Consider the following 12,642-nt stretch of genomic DNA (forward strand, 5'->3'; position numbering starts at 1 on the left):
ATTCAAGTGAATGGCAGAAAGTTCTGAATGTAATGCATTGGTAAGGAGTTAGAAGTACACTATTAAGAATGTTAGATTATTTAATCAATATTTAGAAAAGGATCTTGATATTTATTTTTCTTTTAAAATTTTATTTTTCAATTACAGTTTACATTCAGTATTTTGTTCTAGTTTCATGTGGACAGCATAGTGGTTAGACAGTCATATACTTTACAAAGTGCTCCCCTGATATTTCCAGTACCCACCTGGCACCATACCTAGTTATTATGATACTGTTGACTATATTTCCTATGCTGTACTTTATATCCCTGTGATTTTGTAACTACCAATTTGTACTTCTTAATCCCTCCACCTTTTTTACCCAGCCCCAACACCCCACCCTTTCCCTCTGGCAACCATCTGTCTGTTCTCTGTCTATGAGTCTCTTCCTGTTTTGTTTGTTCATTTATGTTTATTAGATGCCATATATAATTGAAATCATATGTTATTTGTCTAAATATTTCACAACCAGTAGGGTTTTATTGATGTCTCCTTGCCACCTTTGACTAGTTATTTTTCTTAAGTGAGAAGCAGGGAGACAAAGAGACAGACTGCCACATGTCCCCCGACTGGGATCCACCCAGCAAACCTCCTACTGCACGATGCTCTGCCCATCTGCGGCTGTTGCTCCATTGCTTGGCAACCTAGCTATTTTAGCACCTGGGGCAAGGCCATGGTGCCATCCTCAGCGCCTGCAGCCAACTTGCTCCAACCGAACCATGACTGTAGGAGGGGAAGAGAGAAAAAGAGAGAAGGGAGAGGGGGAAGGGTAGAGAAGCAGATGGTCGTTTTTCCTGTGAGCCCTGACCAGGAATGGAACACAGGACTTCCACATGCCAGGCTGACGCTCTACCACTGTGCCATCCTGCCAGGGCCACCTTTGACTATTTTTAAAGAAGCATAATCCAAGATTAAAGGTCTGAATCCTCCATTATTTAGTTAATAGAATATGTTTTGGGATAGATTTAATACAGTTTTAATAATAAATTTAATAAGCTCCCATTATTAGTAATATATCAGATTTTGTTCATGTCACATATGTACACAGAGACATATATAGTATGTACATGGTCTTCATAGCTGAACTTTTTATTCATATAAAGTGTCATAGCTAAAGCTCATCATCATCAGTGTGGTGTAAAAATAACTACAAAAGCCTAGTACAAACCCTTCCAGGGCTACCAGTTTCATTGGAGAGACAGAAAATATGCACACACATGTGTATAGTTTTTACACATACACTCACATTTAAAGATAAACCACAATGCAGATAGACTACCCTAAGTGGCGGTTGATAGGTTTTAAGTAATGAATGGGGTTGCTGAGGTTGTGGAAAGCTTTTATAGAGTGGTGAGCCCTGAGTCAGCTTCAGGAGTACAGGTAGACCGTAATTTGCATAGAGGAGAGGGAAGGGCAGTCTCAACAGCAGGAAGGGTGTAAGTGGAGGCATGGAACCTATAGTGATAAAGAGAAAGTAAGGAAAATGACTTGTGCACACTTTACATTGGCTTATATTAATCAGAAGCTGACAGAATAAAGCAATTTTGCTGGCTTGGAATGTCAGACTGTGGATTTTTAAATTTATTTTCTTAGTATACAGTCATTGAAGGTTTATGAACAGGGGAGTAATATAATTAAAATGTGTGGGGAAAGTCCGTGTGTTAGCGTTATGAGGATGCACTGGCTCTATAAGATATTAGAGTTAGGGAAGGACATTGAGAAGATGCTTGCAGTGGAGATGAAATAATAAGAGTGTGGACCAGAGGGATGGATGGAAGTTGAAATGAAAAGGATTTACTGAAATACTGCATGTATAGAGGGAATGATGACATTTAAAAAATAACATTAAGGTTTTGATATTGTAGACCAAGAGAATGACAGCTATTGGCGGGATGGAAAAGTAGGTGATCTAGAATCTGGTTTGAGGATAAATTTTAGTTTTATTTTGAAATAATGATTTTGGAGCGCTAACAGGGCATTCAGATGGAGCTGTCCAGCCACTCAGGGTAGAGTCAGGGTTGGAGTTACAGAGTTTGGAGTCATCTGCATTAATTTGGTCATTGAAACTAAGAGAAAATATGTTATCTGAAGGGCAGAGGAGAGAGGATGTTCTTTGAAGGGCAGAGGAAGGAGGAAACTGAGGAGGCCCTGGCTGGCTGGCTCAGTGGTAGAGCGTTGGCCCGGTGTGTGGAAGTCCTGGGTTCGATTCCTGGCCAGGGCACACAGAGGAAGCATTCCTCTGCTTCTCCACCCTTACCTCTCTCCTTCCTCTCTATCTTTGCCCCTCTCACAACCAAGGCTTCATTGGAGCAAAGTTGGCCTGGTCGCTGAGGATGGCTCCAGGGCCTCCGCCCAGGTGCTAAAATGGGTCTGGTTGCAATGGAGCAATGTCCCAGATGGGCAGAGCATCGCCCCCTAGTGGACATGCCGGGTGGATCCCAGTCAGGTGCATGTGGGTGTCTGTCTCTCTGCCTCCCCACTTCTCACTTCAGAAAAAAATAGAAAAAAAAAAAGAAGAAACCGAGGAAGGCTTATGGTTTTAGAGCTACAAGGATAAGAGAAGAGGCAACCAAAAAAATAAAAGTAGAGCTAGAACAGTACAGAGAGGCCAGTTGTGGGCACAGACAGGAACCATACAAGTCAGTGTGCAGGTAGAAGCATCAGTGGGTGTGGGAAGAAAGGACTGGATGGGTGAGGTCACCAAAGCAGATAAGGAGGAGGTTGGTTTATTCAGTTTCAGAAAAGTGGTGGGAGTGCCCAAGAGTCATTGGCTGTAATAATTTACATTGTGTTCCAAAACATGTGGAAAGCATCGGAGTTCACCACCAAGTGAGCTTATTCAGTAAGACTACTCTTGAGAATTCTGAAGTGTGAAAAGAAAAGCAAACAATTGAACTCTACTGTGTGCCAAGCACACAATATGCATTCTCTTTCGTTTCTCAAAACAAGTAGTATTCTTTTGAGAAGTAAAATATCTATTAATATGCATTAATGATTTATTTTAGGGGTTTTAGTAGGGTTATTTTTTTTAGTATACCCAAACCAAATGTAGGTTTGTATTTTCAAGTACTGCTTAGTTTACTTTGAATTCCTAGTAAAGCTGTCAGTTAAGCAAACCATTAATTTGAGAAACAATTTCTTCCCTGTTTCTTAATCTCTTCCTCAAGTCTAACTCAACAATAGGAGCCCCTCTTCCCCCTGCTGTCTTCTCCCATGCCCACCCTCCCAGACGGATTCTAGTATGTTGAGGTCTTTCCTCCATAGAGAATGACAGAAAGCTTGCAAAAATCAAATGGGATACTGTACAGGTCATGGAGCTGCCAGTGATCTCTTTCGCTCTGAACCCATACTTACTGTTCAGGGCTGAGACCCTGTTGTGTTCATGAAATATGTGAAAGGTCAGAAGCCGAGTCTGTAAAAATACTTTTTCCTATTTTTAAAATTATACTTTTCCTTTATTTCCTCACATGTCTTCCTTTTTGTAATAGAGTTCATAGAGAACCCGCTGGTGATTTCTGAACTTGACACTTTTAAAAGGACTCTGTAACAGATCTTTGGAAGTCAGTTTTCATTCTTTCTCAGAATTTAAGTTGAAACGATTATCCTGATTAGGTATGGTTTTGATTATATGCCTACATTGCCTCTCTGTAAAATAAACTAGGCAAGGATTGCCTTCCATCAATTTTAAAATTGGAGAGCTCAAAAGGAAATTTCCAAGTGGTAATGTAGCTGTATTTTGCATCTTTATCAGAACCACATCAGATCTCAAGTTTATATCAAACTAAGACGTAAACACCTTTTCTTTCTGTTGCTCATAACACTTCTGTGGGTTTGTTACCCTGGTGCCCCTGTTGAAAGTACATAAATGAATTGTGCTTGTCGGACTTGCAGTGTGTAAGGTGTCACCCACAGGTAGACAAACGCAAACGTAGTTATTTGAACTTATACTCTGAATAATTTGGGCTCTTTCTGCCTAACAGAGAGTAGGCACTGAAGATTTATTGAATAAAAGGAAAAATAAAAAGTCACTAAATGCCACATTTTTATGGAGAAAAACTTTATAGTAGTTTATGATGCCATTTGCTTTATATTTAAAAAAACAACAAAATACCTTTTTGTATTAAATTATATAAACTTTTAATTATACTGTATTTTCTGGCCAGTTCATTGACCAGAGTTGCATTATTTCGTTTAAAAAGTTTCACAGCTTTTAATTTCAGACCAGCACCAAGATTTTCTATGAAAATTTTCTTTATGTAATTGTGATGTACACTCTGTATTAACTATAATGTAATTTTAAAAATAGTAATTACCATTTCTTCTTTAAAGGAATTTACAATGTAAGTAGGGAAATAAGATGTATGTATACACACATAGTTAAATAAGTAGGATTTGACTTTACCAAAGGATAGGTAATGACAGTCTTACTGCATAGGTTACATGAAATCATATATGTTAGTGCTGTTAACTACTCATAAAGAGTCGTTGCTTGCCCTGGCCGTTTGGCTCAGTGGTAGAGTGTTGGCCCAGCATGTGGAAGTCATGGTCAGGGCACACAGGAGAAGTGACCATTTGATTCTCCAGCCCTCCCCCCTTCTCTCTCTCTCTCTCTCTCTCTCTACTCATCCCCTTCCTGCAACCATGGTTCATTTGAGCAAGTTGGCCCCAGGCACTGAGGATGGCACCATGGCCTCGCCTCAGGCAGTAAAATAGCTTGGTTGCCGAGCAACAGAGCAGCGGCCTCAGATGGGCAGAGCATCACCCCATGAGGGCTTTCCAGGTGGATCCTGGTTGGGGCGTATGCGGGAGTCTGTCTCTCTGCCTTCTTGCCTCTCACTTAATAATAATTAAAATAAAAGTCATTGCTTTGTCTGTGTAAAGTTTGCTTGCACAAAACTGTCTGGACATACAAAAGAGTTGAAGATGCATTCAAATGTAGTTATACTAAAAGTGTACTATACTGAAAACTTTTCTTTTGATGTCCTCCCCACCCCTTGTGACTCTTAGGTCTGCTTCTCCAAAGCATGGGTTCACCATCATGAACAGGCTGAACATGGAGAATAGGACAGAGCCCATTACTAAAGACCTGGATTTCCAGCTCCAGGACCCTTTCCTTCTCTACAGAAATGCCAGATGTGAGTCTTTCTTAATGAATTGGGTAATTTTATTTTGGCAGTTTGTCCTAAGTATTGAAATGGTACCGTGTATGTCTGTGTTTATATTTAGTATCAGTGGTTTAGAGGTCGGCACTGGTTAGGTTGGGAAATGCATGCCTAACTGAGTGAGGAGCTTGTTCTTTGGGAGAGTTTGGATGAAAACAGTGTGAATATGATGGTGTAAGAATGCAAACCTTGTGCTCTGCAGTGAGAGCACTTTGCAGTGTGAGCCCACCGGAGATTCAAAGGGTGATTGGGGCTGGGCGAGAAATCTGGTTAGGAGACTGCAGAGGACACATACATGGTGCTGCAGGACACAGAGTTAACTATCCAGCTAGTGGGGCACTTAGAAAAAGTGTTTATCGCATATGTCAGAGACTTATGATATGTTTGGGGGAAAGGACCCACATTCTAGAATTGCTGTCTTTTGAATATACAGTTAATGAAAATCAGAGTCCAAAGTTTTGGTCATTAAGAATTTCAGAACACTTTGTAATGTTGAGATTATATAGGTAACTGAATGGTCTTTGTCAGTCTGCTCTTTGAGCTCAAGATACAAGAATTTGCCTACTGTATACTATTAAGTGTAAGCTTAATAATGAATGTAATACAAGTGATATTTAATGTTACAACCCTAATGAATTATTCTGAAGTAAATATAACACCCTTGTAATGCTATATTTACTTATAATTATATTCACATATAATTAAGTTATGATACATGGTCATGATAGAGAATATGGTTAAATTCTTATGAGAAAAAATGAAATCTATTAAAATTGTAACATGACTTACTAATGGTAGGACCTGTGAATGAAAAATTTAGTAATATAGACTAGAGAAGTATTTTGTTTTCTATTCTTATTTCTTTGCTGGTAGGTATAGTTTCATCAATTGTAGCTTGTAGTTTGAATTGTTTATATGTATGCTTACACTAATATCAGGTTTTATTTTCTTCTTTGAGATTATTAGATTCTATGTGAAATTAATATATAATTTGAATCCTAATAAACAAAATAGCCACATAATTAAATATAAAATCAAATAACATTACTGACATAGTAATCATTTTGGTAGCTCTTAGTTTGGATAAATACTTGGTCTAGTACAGTGGTCGGCAAACTCATTAGTCAACAGAGCCAAATATCAACAGTACAACGATTGAAATTTCTTTTGAGAGCCAAATTTTTTAAACTTAAACTATATAGATAGGTATATTGTTATTAACTTAATTAGGGTACTCCTAAGCTGGCCAAAGAGCCGCATGTGGCTCACAAGCCGCGGTTTGCCGACCACTGGTCTAGTTAGTACAGATAATATTTTAAGTCCTTATTATAATATTACATATTATATATTATGTACTTATTACAAAAATATATATCCATGGTTGGGTAGATCAATTGGTTGGAGCTTCGTTCCAATAGGTCAAGATTGCGGGTTCCATCCCTGGTCAGGGCACTTTCAGCAGTCAACTAATGAATGCATGGATGAGTGGAACAACAAATAGATGTTGCTCTCTCTCTCTCTTTCCCTCCCCTCTCTCTAAAATCAATCATTAAATAAATATTTAAAATTATATGAAAATATAAGATCTCTTTAATGTGGTTGATTTTAAAATTAACTTTCCTGGGTTCCACAGGGTTTATCTGATAGGAAATACGATTTGGATCTAATAAACATATATTAAGCCTCACCTTGGTGCTAAACTAATGCTGTCTAATGTGGTAGTCTAGCTGCATGTGGCTATTGAGCACTGGACATGAGGCTTAGTCTGAGAGAAGCTAAAATACACACTGATTTTAAAGAAAATATTTTAAAATCTCAATAATTTTATATTGATTTACCTGTTGAAATGATAATATTTTAAATATATTAAGTTAAATAATTGTTTTTAAAATTAATTTCACCTGTTTTTTATTTTTTTGATGTAAAATTACATATGTAGATAACATTTTGAGGTTCACTTTATATTTCTGTTGAATGGCAATGTCCTATTCATTTTCATTTATGAAAATGAATATGGTAATATTTTATAATCACAGTTTTTTAGGATAAATATTTTTGCTGCCATTTTGCAGATGAGCAGACTGAGGCTCAGTGACAGACCTGATAGGTGCCCACACATTCTGATTTCAGTTCCATTGCCTTTTCTACACCACATGTATTCTTTTCTCCACTATTACCATGAATGCAAACTGAAGGCAGCCTTTGCGAATGCACATAAAAATGTTTCCAAATGAATTTCTTGAAGAAAGAAATCGGATCAGTTGAACAACAAAGATGGGAGGGAATGGGTCTGTTTATCTTTCTGGTACTGATTGCCTTTGCAGACATAGTCATTTGGTTTTAGTTTAGGTTATTTGTAGAAGCCTTTTCAGTCTCTGACTTCAAAGATTCACAAAAGGGGCTATTGCAGGTGCTTTTGGAGTCTCAGATACCTCCCAAATGTTTTTAAATAGGTCAAACGCTTCATGTAATACTTGTTAGATGGTTTACATATTCTCTGATGACTGTAGCTTCATTCATTATCTTTTGGACAATGAACCCAGTTTCACTGAGGTACAGTTTTTGAAGACACCCCTCAAGGTCTGTATAGTCAAGAATCTCCCTTGGCATTTCCTGTGGGCCTGTATATGACATAGGCTATATTTGCACATTTCAAGTAGACAGCCAGGTTGTGGTGAATTTTCTCATGGAGTTTTTTAGATTCACTAGGTCAAAAAAAGTTAACCATCTCTCTCTTGAATTGAATGAATTTAGAAGAGCAAAAATAAAGAAGTGAAAACCTTAGCCTCTCTTAATAAAAAGATGTTTACTAAATAACTAACTTTGAATTTTTACCAAACACAAACCATATGATTTTTCTATAGTAAAGGATGTATAGTTCTAAAACTCGGTCATACTAGAATTTGATCTAACACTTAGAAGTAAATAAGATAGCTGTTCAAAGTTAGGACAAAAATTTGTTTATTCAACAAATATTTACTATATTCCAGGTACTATGCCAGGCTTTCTATGGCTTATTTAATTCTCAGAACTTTTCCATGGAAATACTATTATTTTTGTTTTGTAAATGAGGCAGCTGAGGTTACTGAGTTAAATCATTGACCGTGGCCCATGAGTGGGGAAGGAAACAGCCAGTGAACTGAGACAGCCCAACTTCAGAAGCCCAGGCCCAGGCTGTGAAAAACTGATGTGTGGATGATGGGCTTGAGCTAGGGCTAGTGTGCAGAAACACTTCATCTTTTTAGTGTACACTCCAGTGTTTACCAAGCAAGTTTCTTCTTTAAAGGGTTGAGAGTCTATTGTAGCACAGTTACTAGAGAAGAGAATATCAAATAAAAACTGATGTAACAAAAAAGCTGAATTTGACAATTTTTTTTCATATTATAGGCAATCTCTGGGTTACAAATGAGATAGGTTCTGTACGTTAGAAAATGTTTATTTATGTGCACAAAAAGGTAAAAATAAATACTATGTTAAGACAAACATTTAAGTTGCATTTAATAGGTAAATGTACTTGTTCCAACTTCTATACAAATTCAACTTAAGAACCAACCTACAGAACCTATCTCATTCGTAACCCAGGGACTGCCTATATTCCCCTTTAGTATCCTTTTACTGTGTTTTCTATTTACAACTAAATAAGATTTGGTGTATGGAGATATATTTAGAAATGTATTTTCCCCAATATATTTAAGATAAGTTACAGGCAGCAATGACAAGTAGATTTCAGAGCTAGACCAGCAGGTTGAATATATCGTCGACTGTGCTTACAGGATTAGAATGAAATTCTCTTGAGCTGCTTGATTTCATTGAAGACCTAAGCTTGGAGCTTAGAGCAAATTATAAAAGGCAAAATCAAGATATTTAGGATCAAAGGTGTTTTAGAAAACTCCTCCTCAGTTTTAAAGTGAATTTACTATATTGGGTAGTTTTGTATTCAGAAAGAAATACATTTTAATTCTTTATTGATATTTGTAGGATCTAGGAAAAGCTGCACTGAATGGAAATAATAGTTACAGACAATTCTTTCTTTCACATAGGCCATGTCCTAGAAGTTCCCTTTTAAAGTGATTGGTGGTATTTTAGCTAAACATACAGATTGAACACAATGCTGAAACTATAGGCATGACAGTGAAGGGGGAAAAAGACAAACCCACAGTGTCGTGGATGCATTTCATGAAAAAAGATGGAGTAAACAAAAAAGAGAAGGACATACTATAATCACTTTCTCATTCACTATTATTAACTTTGCCTCTTTGCAGAAGATTATATCTCTTGATGTCAGACTTGAGTACATGATCTGGTTCCCCACCTCCCTCACTGACTGCTCCAGAAGGATATTATGTAGGCACCTGTTGCATTCAAATATGACTGTGAATTGCTTGGTCCAGTGAAATGTGGGTAGAAGTGATATGTGTCACTTATGAACAGATACTTTCAGAACTAGCTTATAATTCATCATTTCTCTTATCTTTCTGCCATGATTCTAGGCAGAGGCTGCTCTGTCAGCCTGGGTTCTGGAATGAAAATAACACGGCACAGAGGTAAAGGCAACCTATGATGAACATGTAATGTGTATGAAAAATAAACCTGTGTCATTGTAACCCATTGAGATCGTGGGGTCGTTTGTTACTGCAGCCTGTAACTTGGCCTATTGTGTCTGATACACAAGCTGTCTAAGAAAAAAGGGTTCCAAACACAGGATGGAGGTAAAGAAATGCTGAGAACAGTGATAAAGAGGAGTCTTAATGACCCCTATGCAATTAAACTAAAATTCATTCAGTCTTAATTAAAGAAAGTAAAAGGATGAAAGGTGTCAGGAAGGGTATCCAAGAAAAAATTTACGACTGATATTTTGAATCTGTTGAGACATTTAGAGTTTAATGATGACACAGGAACATGGAATACTGAGGTAGGGGGGAAAATAACAAAATGAGGCAATTCTTAATTCCTTAGAAAACAAAATATTGTACAAGAAAGGAAATATAATCATAGTATATTATATGGCTCTGCAGATCATAATATGTAAATTATAAACACTGAATATGAAGTTGTATTATACTGGAAGGATGAGGGAAGGTATGAGTGTGTGTTTGTTTGTATTGTCAGAGAGCTAAATCCTCTTCAGTGGATTTTAAAAATCAAGAAGTAGTGTATACATGTTATATAGAAAAAGAGATGTAAATACCAGAAGAATAGTTGGATGAGGAATTAATGGAGATCAGAAGTAACTGGCATGGATGTAATTAAGGTTGTTTTAGAGGAGCAATAATTAGGGATGTAATGGATTAAAAAGAATTCTCTGCTTTTATAAATCTTATAGTATTTTTACTATAAGAGTCTTTTTAGCCCATTGTACACCTCACTAAATACAGCACAGTACTATTATAATGATGTACCTCTGAAATATAACACTAGCATGTATAGCATTATTTCAGTAGGAAAATTCATTCAAGAGTAAAACTTGTATAGACCACAAGAGTATAACATTCTTAGCAGCAGGCCAGAGGACTTTTAGTGCCCATTATAGTAACATCATTTGTAAAGCTAGGTATTCCTATAAGTTGTATTTTAGCATATAGCAATAGTAAAGTAAATTCTGATGCCTTCACAGCCATTTTCTAAGCTTCAGTTTTGTATTAATTAGTTCTGAAGCTTTCTCCTCTTCATTTCCACACCCATTCCAGCTCAGGCTCTCATTACCTATTACCTAGGTTACTTCATCATTCCTCATAACAAAAAGAGATTAAGCTTCCGGCACCAGCCAAAACAGAGTAAGTTTACTACAACATATCTATGCTTCTGGGTACAACTAAAAGTTTTAGACAGAATAATCAGAATGATCCCCCCGCCCAAAAAAGAATTTTAATTGAGGATTCTGAAAGTAAGCAATGACAAGCATATTGGGGAGGGAAGTCAGGACCTGAAGAACAACCAGTATGATGGTGAGTTTCCTGATTGTATTTTTTACTTCTTTATCTCCCAACTTGACTCAAGAATGGGCCAATACAGAATTGTGAATAAGAACAAAAAGCAAGAGAAGCCCTGCTTTCTAGTCTGGGGGCTAGAGAAATCAACTCCTGTGAGCTACAAAATGTGAAGAGAATTGCCCCTCTCTCCTTTTTCTCTCCTAGCCCTACTCTGAAGCAAAGTGCAGTGCAAAGCTGAGCTACCACCATGTCGCTGATTGTGGTGACAAACCACCTGAAGTCCCCAGGAAACAACCTGTCCCTGCCAGAGTACCTGCAGACACGGGCCTTGTGGTCTGAAGAGTTTGGGGGAAATTACATGTTTTCATCTTTGTTTGGCTTCACCTTGTTGGCAGCCCGAGCTATGACTGACAGTGTGATAAAGTAAAGCTAAAACTAAAAGAAACCCTGACTTTCTAGCTAGAGGACTGTGGAAAAGGGTCCCTTATTGCTAGACAGTGAGGGAGACTCTAGAGGAGAGATCTAGATAAGGAGATCTCCTAATTCTGTATATAAACTGACGTAAGTCCTAGTCTCACTTGTGAGCTTCACATACATGTAGCAAAGAAACATAGCAAAGACTTTGAGAACTAACCTATGATTAATTAAACCAGTGATTTTCAACCTTTTTTGAGCCGCGGCACATTTTTTACATTTACAAAATTCTGGGGCACATCACCTACCAAAATGACACAAAATGACACTCTAACACAGTACATATTATACATATAGTTAATAATATAGTTTCTAAATGTATTTATACTCACACCTGACCATGTCTTACGGAACACTAATGTGCTGTGGCACACTGGTTGAAAAACACTGAATTAAACTACCATCCGACTAACACCTGAGTGGTCCATGTGGGGCGGACACAGACAGTGTTGAAAATGGACCTGACATGGGAGACATTGCACTCAAAAGGCAAGACAGAACTTCTTGTGTAAACATAACCGCATTGATCACATTCTCAAACACACAAAAAAATCAACATTCTCTGGAAAGTTTTAAGAGGACTCAAAGCCTCACAACATAATCAAAATATCCAAGATACAATTCAAAATTACTAATACGAAAAACCAGAAAAACGTGACCAAATCTCAAGGGAAGAAAAGTCAGACGATGTCTACTCCAAGATGATCTAGAATAATCCATGTGTCAGAGGGGGAGGAAAATTAGAAAATATTTGAACAATAAAAATGAAAATACCCTTGGCCAGTTGGCTTAGTAGTAGAGCATTGGCCTGGCATGTGGAAGTCTCAGATTTGATTCCTGGTCAGGGCACACAAGAGAAGCGACCACCTGCTTCTCCACACTTCCTCCCTCCCCCCTCTCTCCTCCTGCAGCCATGGTGTATTCGAGCAAATTGGCCCTGGGCACTGAGGATGGCACCATGGCCTCGCCTCAGGTGCTAAAAGTAGCTTGGTAGCTGAGCATTGGAGCAGTGGTCCCAGATGGCCAGAGCATTGTTG

General features: G+C 37.7%; 2 protein-coding genes across 5 annotated transcripts in view; one reads left to right on the forward strand and one right to left on the reverse strand.

Moving 5' to 3' along the window:
- Positions 1-12,642, reverse strand: part of CACNA1C (calcium voltage-gated channel subunit alpha1 C) — a 777,231-nt gene that overhangs the window by 750,459 nt on the left and 14,130 nt on the right. The gene's annotated exons all lie outside the window — the stretch shown is intronic.
- The window catches only part of DCP1B (decapping mRNA 1B), a 71,948-nt gene that overhangs the window by 7,843 nt on the left and 51,463 nt on the right, over positions 1-12,642 (forward strand). For both annotated transcript variants that reach the window (XM_066369081.1, XM_066369082.1), the window contains exon 3: positions 5,047-5,174. In XM_066369081.1, the coding sequence (XP_066225178.1) occupies positions 5,047-5,174 (128 nt within the window). The remainder of the gene's footprint in view (positions 1-5,046; positions 5,175-12,642) is intronic.

The sequence above is a fragment of the Saccopteryx leptura genome, chromosome 2, assembly GCF_036850995.1.
Source record: "Saccopteryx leptura isolate mSacLep1 chromosome 2, mSacLep1_pri_phased_curated, whole genome shotgun sequence".
Lineage (NCBI taxonomy): Eukaryota > Metazoa > Chordata > Mammalia > Chiroptera > Emballonuridae > Saccopteryx > Saccopteryx leptura.